The 23,746-nt window shown below is 35.8% G+C and overlaps 1 protein-coding gene across 2 annotated transcripts in view; it reads right to left on the bottom strand.

Moving 5' to 3' along the window:
- RSF1 (remodeling and spacing factor 1) overlaps positions 1-23,746 on the bottom strand; it is a 163,040-nt gene that overhangs the window by 55,008 nt on the left and 84,286 nt on the right. For both annotated transcript variants that reach the window (XM_032358042.1, XM_032358041.1), the window contains exons 3-5: positions 19,888-19,980; positions 19,293-19,498; positions 8,464-8,618 (exon numbers count right to left, since the gene is read on the bottom strand). In XM_032358042.1, the coding sequence (XP_032213933.1) occupies positions 8,464-8,618; positions 19,293-19,498; positions 19,888-19,980 (454 nt within the window). The remainder of the gene's footprint in view (positions 1-8,463; positions 8,619-19,292; positions 19,499-19,887; positions 19,981-23,746) is intronic.

Genomic DNA, 23,746 nt, shown 5'->3' with positions numbered 1-23,746 from the left:
TCCTTCTAATTCAAGTCACAACAAACTTAATCAGAGAACAGCAACAGTTAATCTAATCATAAGATTTCTTTCGCTTTTCTCCTTCCTTCCCATCTTCCCTTCCTCCTTCCCTCTCCAGTAAGCACAAATGATTCATATAAGAAGCAACATAGTCTGGGGGTGCCTGGGTGGCTCAGTCATTAGGTGTCTGCCTTCAGCTCAGCTCATGATCCCAGGGTCCCGGGATCGAGGCCTACGTCAGGCTCCCGGCTCAGTGGGACGCCTGCTTCTCTCTCTCCCACTCCCCCTGCTTGCATTCCCTCTCTCGCTGTGTGTCCCTCTCAAATAATAAATAAAATCTTAAAAAAAAAAAAAAAGAAAGAAAGAAAGAAAGAAAGAAAAGAAAAGAAAAGAAAAAGAAAAAGAAAAAAAAGTAACATGGTCTGTGTTCTATTGTTCCTGGCATAAAAATAAAAGAAATGCAAGCTTCAATGTATTTTGTCCTTCACCTGACAATTTAAGGCAGGCCTAAAGTAAAGAAGGAATGATGGTGATGATAAAAAATAATATATTTTCTTTTGCTTTTATAAAGGAAACTAAGATATCATAACAAGGTGATAATAACACTTCTATTTATCTGCTCTCTCTATACTTTTCTGTAGTGAAACACTATTTAACATGGTTAATATAGAAGTGGATGATTTGGGGGGCACTTGGGTGGCTCAGAGGGTTGAGCTTCTGCCTTCAGCTTGGATTGTGATCTCGAGGTTCTGAAACAGAGCCCTGCATCAGGCTCTCTGCTCAGCGGGGAGCCTGCTTCTCCCTCTCTCTTTGCCTGCCTACTTGTGATCTCTGTCTGTCAAATAAATAAATAAATCTTTAAAAAGTACAAGGACAAGGACATTTTAAAACCCATCCATAGGACACCTGGGTGGCTCAGTTGGTTAAGTGACTGCCTTTGGCTCAGATCTTGATCCCAGTGTCCCAGGATCGAGTTCCAGCATTGGGATCCCTGCTCAGGAGAGTCTGCTTCTCTCTCTGACCCTCCCCACCTCATTGTTCTCACTCTCTCATTCTCTTTCTTTCTCAAATAGATAAAATATTTAAAAATAAATAAATAAAAAATAAAATCCACCCATAAGTCTCTCATTTAAACACCCATACCATATCAAAACATTTCTTTATAGCTGTAACAATTAGTACCCACCCTTTCTATGGAAGGGGCTACAAACTCTAATGGCCACAGGAGCCAGGCAAGAAAACATAAATGAGGGTACGAAAAATATAAAGCTAGAAATAAAATTAAATTGTTTTTATTGAACATAATATAAAATTATGTGTAATGCTGGTGACTGTGTTTTGAATCTTAAAAAGCTACTAAGGTTTTATTATTTTATTTCTTAATTTATTTTATTATTTTATTTCTTAATTCATTATTCCTTTGATTTGGAATCAGAAACTGGATCACTGTTTCCGGGACCAGGGACTGGTCATTACGACAGTGTTGGATCCAGTATGCAGTTAGCACTGTTATATGCAACACAAAATCTGGCCTTCAGTCATTTAATAGGGAGTTTACTACTATATGTTAAATGCCAATAAACAGCTGCTGGTGAGCATGAAGTATTAGCAAACACTGATAGAATTTTGTATACATGAAATCTACTTTCAGGATTTTTACATAATTTTTGTAATTGAATGCCATCATTATTTAGTTTTCAGTACTACACTAGTAAACTTAGTTTGTATTACTTTAGAAGGCAAACTGAACAATATTAATTTTCCTTCTTAAATTTGAAGTCAGAGAATCTATTTCACAATTCAGGCTATCATATCCATTTCTGGATACCAACTACAGTAGGAAAGTGGGCCAGGTTATTCTATATCTACTATATTTCCTACTGAATCAAGTTCATAAAAATGAGTGAATCAACTAATAAAATTATAATATCCAAAGTGTTCAATTTTATTGCCAAGTTGAGTCTTTGAGAAAATATTAGTTGATAAGGCTAGATTTTTTTTTTTAACCTAAATTATATTAAAAATATATCCCTGCCCCCCCACCCCCCACCAAGGCTTCCTTCCACCACATCATGGCTAAGCCATCTATGGGCCACAGGAGTCCCAGACAGCATTTTTTTAAAGATAAAAGAACAAAACTTCATTGTATCATTATATGGATGTTTTTTGTGTGTAAAAAAGTTAAAAATGAAACCTCACAGTCATGGTAATTAACCTTTTGAACAGGATAACTCTTAGAGATTGACTCATAGGTCAATTTTTTGCATAATGAATGAACCATACAATACAGTATTTTTCTATACTATGAGGCTTGATGCTCTGCAGTGACCATAAGGAGTCTTCTTTAGTTCAGCTAAGCATTCAGATTCACAAGACCTCTACAGATCACACTGCATGGTCCACCAAGATGGATGTAAGACAGCTTGCCAACAGGAGTAGGGGCTTAAAACCTGGTATAGGCTTTGCCACAGTCTATATAGAAATTCATATGGGCATCTAGGAGCTATCTTCTCCCAGCTGACAACTTCAGGAGCAAGTATATAGCATTCACATTGCATAGGTGTGGGAACTGCTTTGTCTTTAAATGCCTCATGTTCTGTGGCGCCTGGGTGGCTCAGTTAAGCATCTGCCTTCGGCTCAGGCCATGATCCCCAGATCCTGGGATCAAGTCCTGCATCAGGCTCCCTGCTCAGTGGAGAGCCTGCTTCTCCCTCACCCTCTGCTGCTCCCCTTGCTTGTGCTCTGTCAAATAAATAAATACAATCCTAAAAAAAAAAATGTCTCTATAAAATGTCATCATCTCAAATTTAAGCTTTGGTTTGATATGATCACAATAGTCAAAGGAGGATCACGTCTAGGTAACTTTTTCTAAGTATGACCTATTTAGATCATTATTTAAAAGATTTTATTTTTAAGTAATTGCTACCCCCAATATGGGGCTCAAATCTACAACCCTGAGATCAAAAGTCACATGCTCCACCAACTGAGCCAGTGCAGTGCCCCTACATTTGTATTTTAAAATTTCCCCTCAATACACAAAAAAGCCATCTCCTAAAGTTGGGGCTCATTAAGGAACCATATCCAAATTAGCTCTTGTCATTTAAAATGATTAATAAATGCTACAAATAAATCACTATGGGTACTATTATTATCTGTGCTTTCATCAGCTACAATACAGAATATAACAAATGAACAAGTGTATTTGCATTTGCACTTACGTATATAAATGCTCAGTCTAGTTGGGACACATTTTTTGCTGGACCCAAACTCAACGTTGAAAAAAATAGTTTTGATTCACATGTAATATTTTTATCTTAAAAATCTGTAACTGCTCATCAACCATTGAGGAATATATGGAATTGTTTAATCACTATATTGTACACTTGAAACTAATATAACACTGTATGTCCAAGTACAATGGAATTAAAAGAAAAGATATAGATATCTACATATATCTATATATATATCGATGTATATAGATACATATACGTATCGATATATATAGATATATGTATATATCTATATACATACACATATACATGTGTATATATATCTATATACATCTATATATACATAGATATATGTATATATATCTCTATATAGATATGTACATATCTATATATATTGATACATATATATATCTATATACATAAATACATATAATGAACCATACAGTACAAGACTTTTCTGTACTATGAGGCTTGATGATCTGCAGTGCCCATGAGGAGTCTTCAGTTCAGCTAAGCATTCAGAAACAAATCATAGCATTAAGAAACAAATCTTAAAACTGCAGTTCTCCCCTTGGCCCTCCTAATTTCTCCATTAGGTATCTTTTCCCTTACCCATCATATTACTACAGTACTGTTTCATAACACTATATGTATGGACTGAATTATTCCCCCCTTAAGCTCATGTTAAAGCCCCCATCCCCAATGTGACTGTATTTGGAGATGGGGTCTTAGTGAGATAATTATTGTTAAATGATATAAAAAAGGTAGAGCCACAATCAATAGGGCTAGTGCCCTTTTAGAAAAGGAAAAATACCAGATCACTCTCTGACTACACACACAAATAGAGGCCACATGAGGCAGAGAGAAGGAAGCCATTTGTAAGCCAGGAAGAAAGCCTTCACCAGAACCTGAGTCTCCTAGCACTCCACCTGGGGCTTCTAGCCTTCAAAACTGGGGGAAAATAAATCTCCCTTGTTAAAGTCACCAAGCTCGGTATCTTGTTATGGCAGACAGGCAGACTAAGATAATAGATTAAGTTGTATTATTTTGCCATGTTGAATTTAGACTTTATATCAGAAATCACATTAGTAATGGCCATAAGAGAATCATCAATAGCTTACTTAACCTTTTGTAACCACAGGAATATTCTTCACTGCTGCCAACAAGTCACCTTCCCATTTTTCTTTCTCTTGTTTTTTCAACATGTGACATATATATGAATATAATAATTTTTTTACTTTAACTATATCATAAGAAAAACAAAATGTAAGTACTAGGCTAAGCAACTGAGACTAAGCCCAATTTCAGGGGACACAGAGAGGACTAAGGTAAACTGGAGAATGCAAATTCTAAGGAGAGTCAAACATCACTCAGGTACAGCTCACTGCTGATAGGCAAAAACAAACTTCCATTGTTATCAGCTCTTCTAATTTATAATTTTATTTTATTTTAAGGATTTATTTATTTATTTATTTGACAGACAGAGACCACAAGTAGGCAGAGAGGCAGGCAGGGAGAGAGAAGAGGAGCAGGCTCCCCACTCAGCAGAGAGGCTGATGCGGGGCTCAATATCAGGATCCTGGGATCATGACCCTAGCCGAAGGCAGAGGCTTTAACCCACTGAGCCACCCAGGCGCCCCCTAATTTCCAGTTTTAAATGTCCACAGCAAGTTCAAATTTTAAAAAACAAAACAAAACAAAAAATAATCACACACATGTGGAAACATGTTCTCACAAAAATCTGTACATGAATGTTCACGGTGGCATTACTCATAATAGCCAAAAAGTGAAAACAACTCAAATGTCCATCAACTCATGAATGAATTAACAAAATGTGGTGTATCTATATAAGGAAATATTATTCAGTCATAGGGGTAGGTAAAAAGTGGCAAGTGACTGCTTAATTATTACAGGGTTTCTTCATGGGGTGATAGAAATCTATAATTAGATGGTGGTGATGGTTGCAAACATTGTGAATATACAAAAACAAACAAATAAACACTGAATGGTATACTTTAAAATGCTGACTTTCACCTTAATTAAAAACAAAACAAAAACAAAAAAAAAAAGTTTTCAGGCCAAATCAGGTTTGTAAGCTACCTATCTACAATTTCAATTCTCTATTAAACATTCTCAAGTGGTAGTCTTTACCCATTCTGCATATAGGCAGAAGTGTATGATACAAAAGCTAACAAAAGGAAAGTCTTTTTCCAATTAGCAGAAAGAAACCAAAGGTTAGGATTTCCCTCAACTTTGTTTTTCCTCATACTTCTTTTTTAGTGTTCTGGTACCTTCCAAATTAGAATAGAGTATCTAACATGGAGTGAAAATATACATTAAACTTTATGGTGTCCTAGAAGAATAGAAACTTCTGGTAGTATACCACCAAACAAGATATCCTGGGTCTTAAACAGATAGAGAAGGGCTTACGTTATACCTAACACTTGCTTTGAAATCTATCATCTGTCACAGTTTGAGAAGAACAAGTCAGCAAGTATTTGAGAGCTTCAAGCTTGGTGGTATGACTGACCCTAATATAAGTAGGAAAAAAAAATAGTATTTAATTGCTGGCAGAACTTAGAAAAAGATCAAAATTCTGAGATTCCAGATGGCCCTGAATGACTAGAATTTCCAGAGTGCAAGAAAAGTATCCCAGAGAGATAAAAGCATGATAAGGACACAGAAGGAATGCCCAAGACACAAGGAGAAAATGCATCTAGTTAACCCGGAACCAGTGATGATGTAAAAAACTAATGGGAGATAACACTAGAAACATCATTCGAGGCCAGACTGTGAGATTCTGAATGCCAGTTTAAGAAATTCAGACTTTTCCAAAGACAATTTCAATTACCTTTGAAATAAAAAATGATTTAATTACTCAGTTAGTGAATGTTTTAAGACAGATGATGCCATCTTTGGATCTTTTCTTTGCTTATTTTTATAAGCAATTCATTTCTTCTTGGCACTTAAAAAAAAAAAAATTTACTAACGTTGGATACAAAGCATAACAATTCAACAAACAAAGAAAAATCTATTTTAGCTGCAAGAATGAAGAGTAGCTGTTTTATTCTTTCCGCAGTTCCTGTTTATTTTTTTTCTTCCTCATGTCTGATTTCCAAACATCCCTGCTTTCCTTCCCCTCCCTGCCCAAAGGCAATGTTTATTTACATCTGAAAGTAATAAAAATGACAAGTCAGAATCCCATTTCTTTGGTCTTGCTTGGAAAAGAACACAATAACTACATCAAGAGGACGGAGTAAGAGAGGGGGCTTTAGGGGCTGAATAAAAATGTCGACTTCCACAAATTATGTGTTTCTGTAGCATCTAAAGTACACAAACCCCAGAGAAAGACCAAAGACTACCCAGGTGTGAACACTGGGCATGCCACTAACAGGCTGTGTGACCCTGGGAAAGTCACTCAAATCTCTCCTTTGACTCCCTTTGCTCACTTGGAAAAAACAAAAACAAAACGCAAAAAACCCCACAAAAAACCTGAAATACTACCTACCTATCATACCTAACAGAGTGGTTGTGAAGATTATATGATTTAACACATGTGAAGCACTGAGCAGTACTTGGCACAAGGTCAATGGTATGTGTCAGCTATTTTATCCACTTTAATGTAAGCTTCACAAAAGCAAGGATTTGTCTTTACTTATTGAAGTCTCATGTCTAAAACGGTGCTTAACACATAGCAGGTGTACATTAAGTACTTCCTAAATGAGTAAGCAACATTTTGCTATTGGAGTAAGAGAAACAGAAGAGGAGACACTATTTAAAAGAGAAAGGAGAAAATCAAAGAAGGTTAAATGTCTTGCTCCTCTTCCTGTGCTACTTTTTAAACAGATGTCCTCCCCCACAGCCTCTCTGTTAACTGTGTTTAGTGTTAAAATATCAGTATTCACTGAGGAATATTTTCAGGAACAGCTGTCTGAAAGACTCTGCTCTATTTAAATAAATAAAAGGTTAGAAGGAAACTGCCTCTGTAACCTTGCTAAACAAAGTGTGATTCTCTGACCAGCAGCCTGAGCATCACCTAGGTCCTTGGTAACTAAAATGGCAAATCATCAACTTCACACAAGACCAATGTACTCAGTGCCTGCACTATAAAAAGATCACCAGATAAACAGCATGCATATTGAAGTTTGAGAAGTACAGCCCTAGATTACTGTAGTTGAAGAGTCCAGGGGATACAAGACCAGGGTTCAAATCCAGATTCTGACCATTTATTACATATAGGACACAGGGCAAATTTATAAACTTACCAATTACCTCATCTATAAAACTGAAACCGTAATAACAGCAGTTTCCTCAAGGAGATGCTATGATGACTGAAAATGCATGTGTAGCGTTTGGTGGACTGCAAGGTAACACAGCTAGGGGGAATGTAAAATGGCGCAGCAGCTGTAAAAAGTGGTATGGCAGATCTGCAAGCTACCATATGATCCAGCAATTCCACTTCTAGGTATATACCCAAAAGAAATGAAAGCAGTGACTCAAACAGCTATTTGTACACTCATGTTCCTACCAGCAATATTCACAACAGCCAAAAGGTAGAAGCCAACTGTCCACAGACAGATGAATAAACAAATGTGATAAACACATACAGCGGAATATTATTCAGCCTATCATTATGCTCAGTGAAATAAGCCAGTTAAATAGTCTATGAACAAATATTCTATGATTTCTTGGACAGAACATCCCAAGAGTCAGGCAAACTCACAGAGATGGAAAGCAGAATAGTGGATGCCAGGGGCTGGGGGTGCAGGGATAAATGAGGAGTCAGTATTTAACTGTCAGAGTTTCAGATGGGGAAGATGACTCCGGAGATGGACGGTGGTGACAGATGCCCAACAATGTGAATGCACTTAATGCCATGGAACTGTATACTTAAAAATGGTTAAAATGATAAATTTTATGTTATGCATATTTTACTACAATAATAAGAGTTCAATAAAGTATCTTTGAATTCTTAAAATTAGCAAAAAATACATTGTGATGATCTGAATACTTTTTATTTAAATTTTATAAATGTACAATATAAAAGAGGAAATGTACTCAATGGCCTTTTGCTGCTTATTTTTCATTAAAGAAAAGAAAAATCAATCTCCCTCTACAGGAAGACTTCCAATTTTTCAAACTGAAAGAATTCTAATTAATATAGTTGGAAATAGAAGTGGAAGAAGAGAGAAGAAATTACAAAACAAAGCAAAACAAAACACACAAAAAAAACCTTGTTTAGGTGCTTCTTCCTCCTTTTTAGTCTCCTCATCCTCTAAGCTGGGACTTTCCCGGGAAGAGTTGTCCTGTTGGCTAGAGTTTTTCAGTAGCACAGGATCAATCTGTGCTTTCAGCAGGGCAAGAGTCTCAGCCAACTCGTTTCGATTTCTAAATAAGGGAAAAAAACAAAACAGCATAAAAATTGTAATCCTGTCCTAAAGAGCTTTCAGAATAATACCTATTAGAAATTAGAATTTTAAAAAGAAAAACACATATAAGAACATCCAAAACACCGGTACACCTCATCTTAATTAACCTTGACTCTAACTATTAGGAAAGAAAAGCATATGAAAATATATTATTTTCCAAAACAGAAGAAACATATACCCTACGGATTAAAATGGCAATGTGAATCTCTTTGGCTGAAAAGAACAGCAGGAACAAAATTAAACAAAAATCAAAGTTAAATAATTTTTAAAAGTCCTATGTAATCTCTAAAGAGTACAAAAGCAATGTAAAATTTCCTTGAAGAAGCACTTTTTTAAACAAAATGGGTCACATTCTTGATTCATTTGTGAATAAGAACTCTGTTCTACCTAGAGAAAGAATAACATTTGATACTGTTATAAAATTACGATCCAGGTCTGAGTAATTATAGCAAAGTCAGCTCTTACAACACAGCTAAAAAACCTAAGAATTCGGGAAACTGAATGCTGTTCTGTCAATTACAGTTTACAACTACAGGATGAGAATTCAATTTGAACCAAAAATACAAGAAAATCCCAAATAAATCAGATTTAACCTATTAATTCTCTATCTTTAATACCCAGACCAGAGCTGTATTAGATGGCTGATTTAAATGCCACCTATAAACAAGAAAGCTCACTTGGGATATTTCTCCTTCTCAGATAAGCAATGTGTAACAGTGAAGAGAAAAAGGAAACCTTGGACTAAAAGTTGGAAAAGTCAGTTCTAGATCTGCCACTGAGTTAATTAACACCATGAGCTTCCCCTCTATGTTGTCAAAACACTGTGTATGCACCTCTAATCCTATGTAGTTCCCATTCAGATGAAATTACTTCTGTTCTTGTCTGTCATGCCACACGTGTTCTCTATCCTCCTGTCCCCTGCAACCTCTACCCCAGTTCAACTCTGGTGATGATAGCAGGGACAGTGCCTTATGAAGTAGGCTCTTAAGTCAGGAAATATTTAATGAATAAAAAGAATTCCTGTTCTAACCTAGATGGCTAAGTGCTCCTGTACAAGTCCTGTAACTTCACTAGGCTTCAGCTTCCTTATCTATAGAATAAAAGACAGGATTCACTCGAATGTTATTAAAATGGCCTCCTAGGGAAAATAATTGCCACTGACGGACAATTCTTCAGAATTAAAATGACAACCATTTTGTTATTATGTATGTGAATGAGCACATAGATTTATACATCTTATTAATATTGTGTATGAGAATGCATCCATAGGTTACACATATTATAAATAAAATGAAGTTTTAGAATTTTAATTATCTTATAGTAAGAGGTCAGATTAAGATCGAATGCTTTTTCAGAATCCTGTCTGGCACTGCCTCCACTTCACAAAAAATTACCTTAAAACTTAGAGACATGAAAAAAATTTATTTTGGGGATGCCTGGAGGGCTCAGTTGTTTACGCACCTGTCTGCCTTCAGCTTAGATAGAGTCCCGCATTAGCTTCTTGCTCAGCAGGGAGCCTGCTTCTCCCTCTGACAGCCACTCCCCCTACTTCTGCTCTCTTTCTCTGACAGATAATACGATCTTTAAAAAAAATTATTTTTGGCCAGGTTCCTATTTCCTAACTTCATTACACCAATCTGCTTCTAACCTAAGGCTTTATCCACTTAATGTTATTACTGTGTTTAGTACACTAAGAATTCCATATGTAAAAAGTGCCTCAAGCTTCTTGTTATTTTTTGAAGTGATGCTGCGAACTGAATTTAAGTTGTTCACTGAATTTAAGTTGTTCACTATACCTATTTTAAAAAGCTTCCAGCATTAGAAGAGAACCAATACTGCTACAAAATCCATGTCAATTACTAGACTACAAAACAATCGAATTAAGCAGAAAAATTTATTGGAGAACTCCCTAAAAAGCTTTAACGTGACTACTGTGTTAAAATGCAAGATTCACGTAGTCATAATTATATGAAAACAGGAAACTACCCAACTTTGGAATTCTGTTTTGATCTAAAGATGAGATTTAATACGCAAAATATATTTTTTAAAATCCCAACTTTGAACTAGTCAGAGGGGATTTTTATAAATAAACATATATTCAAATTATACCCAAAACTCTTACCACTATGTATAGAAACTCTTAAAATAGACTATGGATGCTAACAATTCAGTGCTCTGCTCTCTCTCCTTCCATTGCTGGCTCTGTTTGCTCTAAAATATTCCTTCACTCAGGTATACTAGATATATCCCTCCAAAATACCATTCATTCTCTCTCTCTCTCAGGATGTAAGTTGTTTGCACTTCCGCTCTTAGCCTGGAATATGTTCCGCATGGCTACCACAACTATTCTTTCTAAGACAAGCACAGAATGAATAAACAACTGTGGTATATCCCTATAAGACAATACTATTTAGCGATAAAAAAGTACAAAGTACTGATTTAACTACATAAATGCACCTTAAAATGATTATGCTCTTCAAAAGAAGCTAGACACAATGGCCACATATTGTATGATTCTGTTTATGAAATGTCTGGAATAGTAAATTATAGGAACAGAAAGCAGACTGGCAGATGCCACCAGCTGGGTAAAGGGAGAATGGTGATTAAAACTGCTAATGTGCAGGGTATGCAGTACAGAATTTCTTTATGGGGTGAGGAAAATGTCCTGGAATTTGACAGCAGTGGTGGCTGCACAACTTTGTGAATATACTAAAAACCACTGAATTGTATTAAAAACAAAAATAAGGGGTGCCTGGGTAACTCAGTGGGTTGGCCGCCCAACTCTTGATTTTGGCTCAAGTCATAGTCTCAGGGTGGTGAGATGGAGCCTAGCTTCTGGCTCCATACTCAGTCTGAGATTCTCCCTCTCTCCCTCCCCACACCCCTCACCCACTGATGCATGTGTACATGCTCCCTCTCCTGAATTAAATAAATCACTCTTTATAAAAACAAACCAGGGGCACCTGGGTGGCTCAGTGGGCTAAAGCCTCTGCCTTTGACTCAGGTCATGATCCCGGGGTCCTGGGATCAAGCCCCACATGGGACTCTCTGCTCATCAGGGAGCCTGCTTCCTCCTCTCTCTCTGCCTACTTGTGATCTCTGTTAAATAAATAAAATCTTTTAAAAAAAAATAAATAAATAAAATTTAAAAACAAAAACAAAAATGATGATGGCTTAGATGAGAACACAGCTATAAAGGGGATGAGGAACAGTCACACTGGATACACTTTGCATGGAGAGATGTTTGGATCTGCTGATACAGTGGATGTGACAGGAGAGGAAAACGAATAGTCAAATTTTGTGACCCAAGTTTTAGATCTAAGCAGGTGAAAGGATGTGACTGCTATTAACTGAGACGGGACAAATATGTTGCAGAGGAAAGGGTAGGTCAGACTAACAAGCAGATTGACCGACTGACTAAATAGATTCTAAAAACTCTTGTGTTGCACTATCTGTATCTGAAGTTAATTTAGACTTTGGTGAAATGGAGTATATCATCCTATCTATTATGTTGTGGAATATGATTTTTTCTAGTCTAAGGGCTGTTCAGAGTTAAGACTTAGTGAAAGGGATTAAATCTTTAGGAATCAATTGAGCTGACAGTACAATATCGTAACAAAACAAAACAAAAAAACAGACAAAACAAAAACAAAGCCAAGCACTAGCATCATATTCTGCCAAGTATCTGGGTCCTAAAGAGCACACACCAGAATGATCTCCAACACAGATCACAATTATGACCCTCTATTATCATTTACTACTTCCCCATATCTTTTTCCCACAATTTGGAACTCCTTACGAAACTGCATTGCATCTATTTCCATGGCACAGCACAGTGTGAATATAGCAATTCTTTGTAAGTATCTATAGTATATGATTATAGGGTCCACCAATAATATCCCATCTTTTTCATCTGAATCCAAATTAACAGGTGACAAAACAGGGAGGATAATGGAGTATGACAGTATTTCTTATGGGGGCCAAGAACCTAAAGGAAGACATTAATGAGTAATATCAACAGCAGTAGTATCAATAACAGAAGTTAACATAAGTAATTACTATGTTCCAGGCACCACTCCAAGCACTTTAACTAGTTCATATAATCCCAATATAACCTGATTAAATAGGTACTATACTTACACTCATTTTACAGAGGAGGAAGTGAGGACACTACAGAAAGGTAGAGTAATTTGCCTAACATCATGGTTAGTACAGATTAAAGGCAGGATTGAATTATAGTCTGACTTCCAAGACCATCTTCTCAATCACTGTACTATACTAGCAGCATATGGTTTAGAAATGTCTTTGACAGAATTTGTCATTTTGGATACATGAAAACTTGACACACTGTTTATTTAGAATTTGGCTTTTTGAGAATGACTGTCAAACCATTACAATTCTTAAAATATTTATTGATGTAAAATTTACATACTTTCAAAGTGTTCTTAGTGTTCAGTTAATCAGTTATAACATTTTGGTTGCTTTCAAGTTTTGGCAAGTATGAACAAAGCTGCTATAAACACTTGTTTGTAGATTTTTGTGTGGACATAACTCTTCAACTCCTTTGGGCAAATACCAAGGAGTATTTGGTTCCTGGATCATATGGTGTTTAATTTTATAAAAAACCATCAAACTGTATTCCAAAGCAGCCATTTTGCATTTCCACCAGCAAAGGCTGAGAGTTCCTGTTGCTTCACATCCTCATTAGCATCTGCTGTGGTCAGTGTTCTGGATTTTGGCCATTCTAATAAGCGTACAGTAGTATCTCATTTTAATTTATATTTCACTGATGATATATGATGTGAACCACTTTTCATGTGTATATCCATACAAATATATGCGTATATTTGCCATCTTTGTTGGCAACGTGTTGTTAAGGTCTTTGGTCCATTTTATATCAGGTTGTTTTCTTTTTCCTTTTTTTTTTGAAGATCTCTTTTTTTTTTTTTTTTTAAGAAAGAAAGAAAGAGAGAGCGCGAGCAAGTGTGAACAGGGCGAGGAGCAGAGAGAGGGAGAAGGCTAGTGGATTCCCCACTGAGCAGGAAGCCCAAGGTGGGCCGAACCCCATGACCTGGAGATCACAACCTGAGCTGAAATCAAGAGCTGGATGCTCAACCAAATGCCCCTTAAATCAGGTTGTTTTCTTATTGTTGAGTTTTAAGTGTTTTTTATATATTTTGGATAACAGGCCTTTATCAAATACATCCTTGGTAAATACTTCCTCCCAGTCTGTGGCTTAGATTTCATTATCTTGACAGTTTACAGAGCAGAAATTTTTAAATAAAATGAAGTCCAGCTTTTATCACTGCTTTTATACCAGCTTTTATCACTATCTATCATCGATTGTGCCTTTGGTGTTACACCAAAGAAGTTACTACCAAACCCAAAATCATCTAGATTTGTTTGTGTTATCTTCTTGGAGTTTTATAGTTTTGCATTTATAAGGAGGTCTATAATTAATTTTGAGTTAATTTTTGTTGAGGGTGTAAGGTCTGTATCTAGATTCACTGTTCTGCATATGGATATCCTTTTTTTTCCCCCCCAGTATTATTACCTTTTCTGTACTGTACTGCCTTTGCACCTTCATATGGGCTTATTTCAAGGCTCCCTATTCTGCTACACTACGTATTTGTCTACTCTTTTTGTGTTTGGTTTGGTTTGGTTTGGTGATCTCTGCATCCAATGCTCAAACTTACAATTCTAAGATTGAGAGTCACATGCTTCACTAACTGAGCCAGCCAGGTGTCCCTGTATCTGTCTCTTCTTTTAAGTAATATCACACTGTCTTAATTACAACTTTATACAGGTTGTGAAGTCGGTTAGTGTCAGTCTTCTAACTTAGTTTTTCTTCAGTATCATGTTGAGTACTCTGGGCTTTTTGCTTTTACATATAAATTTTTTAAAAAAGATTTTATTTATTTATTTGACATAGAGAAAGAGCACAAGTAGCAGAGAGGCAGGCAGAAAGGGAGGGGGAAGCAGGCTACTGCTGAGCAGAGAGCCCGATGTGGGGCTCGATCCCAGGACCCAGGGATCATGACCAGAGCCGAAGTCAGACGCTCAACCAACTGAGCCACCCAGGCGCCCCTACATATAAATTTTTTTTAAAGTTTGTCAATATCCACAAAATAATGTGCAGGAGTTTTGATTATGACTGCATTAAGTCTATAGATTTTAAGTTGAGAAGTGACATCTGGATAGTATTAAATATTCCTATCCACAAATATGGAACATGTCTCATTTTATTTAGCTCTTCTTGGGTTCTTTCATCAGTTTTATATTTTTCCTAAGATAAATTTGTTCATATTTTATTTGATTTATTTATTTTATCTGATTAAGTATGTCAGTTTTGGGGGAGATCATATAAATGGTATTATGTTTGATTGATTGATTGATTTAAGTAGGCAGAGAGGCAGGCAGAGAGAGAGGGAGGGGAGGATGCAGGCTCCCTGCGGAGCAGAGAGCCCAACGTGGCGCTCGAACACAGGCCCCTGGGATCATGACCTGAGCTGAAGGCAAAGGCTTTACCCCACTGAGCCACCCAGGCACCCCAATAAATGGTATTATGTTTTAGATTTCAGAGTCTACATGTTCATTGATCATATACAGGAAAGTAATGGACATTTGTATATTAACTTCATCTCCTGCCACCCTGCTATAATCACTTATAAAATCCAGAAATGTTTTTTATTAACTCTTTCAGACTTTCTATAAAAATGATGAACATCTCATCTGCACATAATGACAGCTTTATTTTTTCCTTCCCAATCTCTCCCTCTTAATCCCTTCACTTCTCTTAGTACATTAGCTAGGACTTCAAGTATGATGTTGAAAAAAAATTTTTGAGGATTTCTGCATCTATATTCCTGAGAGATATTGGTCTAAAGTTTTCCTATCTTGTAATATCTTTGCCTCATTTTGTTATTAGGGTAATGCTGGCCTTATAAAATGAGTCAGGAATTATCCCTGTTCGATCTTCTGAAAGAGACTGAAGAGAGCTGGTATAATTCCTCCCTTAAATGTTTGGTGGAATTCACTAGTGAACCCATCTTGGCTTGGTGCTTTCTGCTTCAGGTTATTAACTACTGGTACAATTTCTTTAACAGAGAAGGCCCTGTTCATATTTGTCTATTTCTTCTGGTGAGAATTTTGGCAGATTCTGTCTTTTAAGGAATTCGCCCATTTCATCAAGGTTACGAATTTGAGGACATGGAGTTGTTCATAGTATTCCTTAATTATCCTTTTGATGTTAACGGAATTTGTAGCGACGTTCCTTTTTTCATTTCTGATTATCGCTAATTTTTGTCTGCTCTCTCTCTTTTTCTTAGCTAGCCTGGCTAGTGGGTTATCAATCTTAACTAATCTTTTCAAAGAACCAGCCTTTGCTTATATGAGAAGTTTCTTCTAAGTATTGTTTTCACTGAAAATTTTCAAGCACAAATTTTGATATATTTTATTTTCCTTTTCCTTTAATTAAAAATAATTTAAACAATCTGTCTTGAGAGGTCTTCTTTGATCCATGTGTTATGAAGACATGTATTAGCTAATATCTAAACATGTGGGAATTTTAAAGATCTCATTCTGTAACTGATTTCTAGTTTAATTCCATTTTGTAGTCTGAGAGCAGACACTATATACCGTCTAGGTATTAAATTTTCAGAAGATCAAATATAGAAAATTCTTTTATGGATCTCTATTTTTATAAAAATATTCCATTTGATTTTAAGTTGCAAAGTTCAGTTACATTTTAATTTTATCAATCATTTAGAAAGAATGTCTTACAGCTTAAAAAAAAACCAGAATTCTAAAGTCTAGATAACTTTTGTCATATAATCTTCTTTTCAGAGTTAGGCAGAAACATGTTTCCAACACCAGAAATATCCCAGAAAATTAGCATTACTTTAAAGAAATAGTTTAAAGAAAGGGAAGCAGATTTTTCATTTCACTAGTAAAAAACAATATTCATCAATGGGAGAAAAATATCGAGGTATACTCTATTAAATAATAAAGTCAAAATTCTACTTGCTTTACTTGCTCTTCAGTAATTATCTCACTTTCTAAGGCAATTGCTTGCTAAAAAGATTTCTGCCTCTGTAAACACCCTAATTCTACAATTTTAGAAAATGTTTTTAATATCTATCAGTTTTAAGACAAGAATTTCTCTGCAATATAAAAAAGCAAATGTTCTCACTTCTATAAGCTCAGTTCTATTTTCCCACAATTTGTATTCACTGATCCTGGCTCACTCATCCTGCTTGAGAGAAATACTTAAACAAATCAATCCTTTAAATGTTTAAAGATTAATTCTATCTCCCTAAATTTCTGCTGGATCAAATATTTTCCGTTCACTCAATCATCTTCTTTGTGGTTCTTCACATACAGGACTTATTCTACTATATTAATGTTCTTCTTAGAGTTTGGCATACTAATCTAAATACCAGACTCCAGGAAGGATGGCATCAGGGGAAAGTAGAATAATGTCGTACATATTATTTGGGGCACATAATGTATTTAATGACAACTAAGATGATTATTTTGGCGACAGGCAGGAAAAATACAAAGCTTTTTACATTAACATTCACAAAATTAAGAGACTTCTATAAACAAGACAGTCACCACATTTGTCAAAAGTAGGACTATTTTATCAATTTAAAGGAACTGATATGACACGTCACAGAAGGTGTCAAGTATATGAAGCACAAACAGACCAAATTGAGGATTTGTGGAAAACTATGGTACTTCCCAGAAAATACACATATTAAATAAAACTAAGAGCTACTATTTACAATAAAAGGGACTTCCACAGGTGCTTGAAGCTCATCTACAGATCCTAGAGCTGTGCTATATTCATCAGTATGACCACAATTGCATAGCATCATACTTAATTACACAAGTTGGTATACAATATAAATTTATATAGTTCTCAAAATAACTTTACTATCATGCTCATTTTAAAGTGCAGGAAAGAGAATATCAAAGAAATTAAGCAATCTGCCTTCAGATGGTAAGCAACGGAACCCAGATTTAAACATAGTTAACTCTAAACACATTTCCTAAACACCTCTCTAACAACATCCATTAGGGTATGATCTAATTAAAACACTATGCATTACAAATTGTTTAAAGCATTACAAGAGATCAATAATAATCATAATTATTTTTCTGTCACATTTTCTTTGTCTACAAAATAGGAGAGAATATCTCTTAAGTAACTATGCAAAGTTGATAGAGGAAATAGTAGAAGTGGTAAGACATGAAAAGAATTTCATTCAGTGTATGTATTCACAAGGAGAGAAGGTAAATGAATTTCATTTCAGGACTACTTTGATAATCTCCATTTAGTAGATTAACTATATGGAGAACCATAATATATTATAATTGATGGGTGCTTACAAAACATTCCCCTATAAATTCATTCAATTCACATTTATTCTTAAGGCATGAAAGTTGAGCCTCCCTGACCCAAATAAATACTCTAAATTTCCACAGATTATCTCTTTAAAACAATAACCACTAACAAAAATCTGCTAAAACTCAAAACGAGCAAAATCAGAGATTGAGTTGAAGTCAAGAAGTTTTTCATAAGCCAGTTATACATTCACTAGTTTTCCCTACTTTAGTTACAGATTTATTTATAGATTCTAATCATTTCAAAATTAAGATAAACTATGGATATTAATGGAACAAATTCTAAATTATCACACTGTAAAAAACAGAATATTAGAGACACAAAGATTCTTCTTTTTAAGATTTATTTATTTGAAAGAGAGACAGAACATAAAAGAGCAGCGGGGAGGGACAGAGAGAAAATCTCCAGCAGACTCCTTGCTGAGCAAGGAGCCAAAGGCAGGGCTAGACTCCACAACCCCAAAATCATGACCTGAGCCGAAATCAAGAGATGGAGGCTTAACCAACTGAGCCAACCAGGTGCCCCAGAGATATAAAGTTCTGAATAACGATCCCAGTGTCACTGACTAAAAAATAAAAATTTTATTTTAAGTTTTACATGAAATGTTTTCACTCAAATATATCTATCAATATAAATAAGAGGGGGTGGCTTGGTTTGTAGAATATGCAACTTCTGATGTCAGGGTTATGGATTTGAGCCCCAACTAGGTGCAGACTGCTTAAAAATAAAATATAATAAAAAATACAAATAAGAAACCAAGATTTTTTTAAAAAAGAACTATGCCCCCAAAAGTGCAAAATATTCCTCAGATTTCTTCAGAACCCTAATAAAGAAACGTATGTAAAGATTAAAAATACACTAAAGTGAGAAAATGAACTGGCCAAATTAAAACAATTAGAAATAAATAAATAATATCTAATAGAAAATCAAATACTGCTTATCTTGTATTCCTAACAATGGGTTTTTCTTTGCATTACCTTTTGTCAGATTCCAGCTTCCTAACGTGTAAGGTACATGTGCTGATATGGACCACCATGTTAAATATATTTGTTTGAGAAATAATTAAGGGTCCACTATGGGTATTGTGCTGGGCACTAGGCTAGGTCCTGGCAAGTCTCCAACTCCACAAAAAAAAGGACTGCCTTAGCCTCAGAGATTATATTCTCATACAGAAGAGATTAAAGAAACACACAAAGAAATGTGAAAAGATTCCAATAAAGATACCTGACAATGCATTTCCATGAAGAGCCATCTTGATCATCCTGTTCTTCTATGTACATTCTGACATTATGATCTTGGTCCAACTGGTACCAGTACATGAGGCCATCTTTGTCTCGGCCAATTGGTTGGAGACGCATGGTATCAGCATCCTCCTCATTGATAATGTTCTTGAATTTGAGATTGTCATCAAACTGACACTCGCAGAGGTACTGGAAAATAGTCAAAACATGGTTTAAAATACCCCATTACCTAAATGTGGTATGTTTAACCACAGAACTAATTCAGAGATGGGAGCAGAAAAAAATATGTATAGTTTATCCATCTTTTACTATCCTCTCCCCACTTTTGTACAACCTGTTTAGAATAAACAATTTAAAGAGATATTATTTCAAGTTATTACTTAAATTTACAGGTTTAATATTATCAATGACACAAAAATCATATTATATTTCAAAAGCACCGTGTACTAGTCTCCCAAATTTTATTATGTATAAAATTTCCAATGATTCTTTTTATTAAAGCTTTTAGATAACATTATTCTTGAAACAACTATTGGTGAATTAATTAAAATAATTGTAAAACATAATAAATTCATTACCTTTAGGAGTGCTAGTTTGCATTCAACACTCATTTCAAGATAGCCCTTCTTTTCCATCTCCCATGCCCAGGTGCTATTAAACTCTTGGCATATCTGTCAAACAAAGTTAATATCTTAATACATAAAAACAATTTATATTTACATTGGTATTTTATTGTGTAATTATGTTAACTATATTTATACATATTTATAATGGAACAAGTTTATAACAAATACATTCCAAGCCAAACGCATCCTTAAATACACCAGAAATGCTTACTTGTGACTAATGACTTAATTTAAGGTAGGCAGTGATCTCTAGAGCTCTCTCCTTTACTCTCAAGAATTTTATACATGTTTTATGGCACATTTTCCCAAATGCAAAAATTATCTAATTCCCCTTCCAAATGGCCTAGAAGTTCCTGGAGGACAATAGTTTATTTATCTCCACGCCTAGAATAGAGGTAGGCATTCAAAAATCATGTCAAATTATAGGCACATTTTTAAAAGAGTGATTTTATTTTATTTATTTATTTGAGAGAGAGAGAGAGAGAATGGAGGTAGGGGGAAGCAGAGAGAAAGGGAGAGACAGACTCTGCTCTGAGTGCAGAGCCCAATGTGAGGCTCAATCCCATGACCCCAAGATCACAATGTGAGCGAAAATCAAGAGTAGGATGCTGAGCTACCCAAACCCCCTGTAAGCACATTTTTTAAAAAGCCATTCACCACCGCAATGTCCTCATTTTTTTTTTGCGTAAAGATCCCTTTGTTTGGCATTTGAGACCTTCTAAAATGTGGCCATAACTTACATTTCTAGGTTTCTCTCCCTATACAAGCATTTCAGGCAAATCAGAGCCACTGTAACAATCTGAGGAAAGAAGATATGGATAACCACACCACTCAATAATAAGTATTAATCAGAAGAAATGCCATGGGTTGTATGACCTCAGTGAGCCAGTTTCTTCAGCAATAAAAGGGGAACAGTAACAATACTGACCTTAAATGTTACAAACAGGCATGAAAAATGATACAAAGTGTCTACTGACTCCATGCTCTTTGTGGAGTCAGTAGACACTTTGTATCATTTTTCATAATCATTTTTCATAATCCAAGAGGCAAGGAGTATAACGAAGGTCAAGAGAGAAGAACCAACCAAGGGACAAGATTATTTGGGAGCTTGGGCAATTAGCTAGATAGGCAGACAGCAGAAACATAAGCAGGCCAAGTGGAATTGCTTATATAATCACATTAACCCAAGAATAAGACCAAGCTGGCCCTCCTAGGAATGCTGCCCTTTTCCTGTTCAGCACCAGTATATAATTGTTTTTTTACAAAACTATATAATAAAATCATATGAGATTATTGTTAGGATAGAAAGTGAAAATAAGGCAAACAGGCCAAGAACGACATAATGGGAGATCTTCAAAGGCACAAAGGGAAGAATAAGCTCTCCATTCTCTGGAATACCACATGTTTCTGGCTGACAGCACTACATAGTGTAGAGAGAAAAAAAATTCATATACAAAGGAAAAGGAAATTTGGCAAATATTACATAGGGAGGACCCTAAAGTAATTATATCAAAAGCTAAAAAGGTCAGAATCTGAAGGATCTTTTGACAAATATATACAAATGGCGAACAAGGATAGGAAAATATGATTATCATTAGTCATTAAGTAAACACATATTAAAACCACAATGGAATACTACTTCATATCCATAAGGACAGTTGTATCAAAAAAGAAAAGTAAGACTCGCAGCTCAGTGATCTCAGGGTCCTGAGACCCAGCCCCACATCCGGCTCCATGCTCTCAGCTCGTGGTGATTCTGCTGGAGTTTCTCTCTCTACCCCACCCCAAGCTCACATGCTGGCGCGCTCTCCCTTGCAAACAAAAAATAAATCTTGAAGAAAATAGTAAATGGTGTGAGGATGTGGAGAGACCAAAATGCACAGGTTGTTGATGGGAATCTAAAGTGGTGCAGATGTTTCATTAAAAAGCTAAGCAGTTCTCAAAATGTTAACACTGAGCTATCACATGACTTAGCAATTCCATTTCTAGGTATTTATACAGGAACAGTGAAAATACATGCCCATGCAAAAACCTATATAACATTCATAGTAGCATTTTTAAGAATAGTTAAAAGGTGGAAACAACCCACATATCCATCAACTGAAAAATGGATAAATAATATATGGAATATCCAGAAATCCATACAGTGGAATTTTATACAGCTATAAAAAGAAATGAAGTACTGATACACTGTACAGTTTAGATAAACATAAAACACATTATGCCCAGTGAATGAAACCAGATACAAAAGGTTACATACTGTATGGCTCTATGTATATGAAACTTACACAACAGTCAAACACAGACTGTAAGTTTACTAATAGTTACCAGGGGGAAGGTAGAGGGAGGAACAGGGAGTGACTGCTAATGAGCAAATTCCTTTTCAGAGTGATAAAATGTTCTAGATTTAAGATAGTGGTTATGACTGCACAACCTAATGAGTATACTAAAAAACGCTGAATTGTTTATTTTAAAAGGGTATATGTCTGGGGCGCTTGGGTGGCTCAGTGGGTTAAAGCCTCTGCCTTCCGCTCAGGGTCCTGGGATCGAGCCCCGCATGGGGCTCTCTGATCAGCAGGTAGCCTGCTTCCCTCTTTCTCTGCCTGCCTCTCTGCCTACTTGTGATCTCTGTCAAGTAAATCAAATCCTTAAAAAAAATAAATAAAAGGGTAAATGTCATGGTGTGTGACTAATATCTCAATTTAAAACAAAATCAGAGGGATAATCAAGAATGGACAACCCAGTATATGACTTGGATGAAGCACCTACTGAGTGTCCCGCTACATACCATACCCCTGGAAAGAAGAGGATGTTGGCTGACAATCTTAGAGGCTCAGTCTGAGGGTGGGAATGCTCACAGTCAGCATCTGAGAGAGGCTGAGAATGAAAACAGCTCCAACGCCTGCTTGACAACCCAAGAACCGAGGCACAGCCAATGGCTCATGTAGTCAGATACCAAATACAAATGAACAACTCTTAATTATCTTTTATCATGTGAAAGGGGAGAAAAGTGAAAGTGAAAGAGAGGTAAATAAATAGATAATTAAGACAGAGGCCTCTCTGCCTCTATCTTAAGGTATATTACTGCTTACCTTCAATTACTAACCTTCCTTATTTATCGCTTAGGGTACAAAACTTCTGTGCTGATATTTGGAGGTGAATATGCTACTCATTTGGTTCTTTAATAAGGCAATACAGACATATTATTGTGCCATTTATAGAAAAATAAACCTTGAAACCTAGTATCATATTTGCCCAAACAGCTATGACCTACTGCTATCACAAAGTAAAGATTGTAAAATTAGAAAAAAAAGAATACTTTAAATGAAAAATAATTATGCAGAACTATATAAATCTATGCGAAGGGTCAGCAAACTTGTTCTGTTAAGGGCCAAATAGGAAATAATTCAGGTTTTGTAGACCATATGGTCTATTTTCAACTATTCAACTCTGCTGCTATAGTGCAAAAAGCAACCACAGAAAATACATAAATGAGTAAACTTGGCTGTGTTCCAATACCACTTTATTTATGGATAAGGAAATCTGAATTTCATATAATTTTCGTATGTCAACCATTCTCCAAACCATTTAAATATGTAAAAAACACTCTTAGTTTTCAAGCCATACATAAGTAGACAGCAGGCCAGATTTGGCCCATGGGCCTATGTTTGCCTAGAGTGCCAGAAACTGTGTCTATGAGACTGTCTATTATAGCTATTCTTGGATCCTTGTGAGACAGGGAAACTAAAAGGACCCCTTGAAAAACTGCTTCTTTTCCTGCTTCTATTCCTTTTAGGATCTACACCCTCAC

The sequence above is a fragment of the Mustela erminea genome, chromosome 9 (assembly GCF_009829155.1).
Source record: "Mustela erminea isolate mMusErm1 chromosome 9, mMusErm1.Pri, whole genome shotgun sequence".
Lineage (NCBI taxonomy): Eukaryota > Metazoa > Chordata > Mammalia > Carnivora > Mustelidae > Mustela > Mustela erminea.
This window is presented reverse-complemented; position numbering and strand designations above follow the sequence as displayed.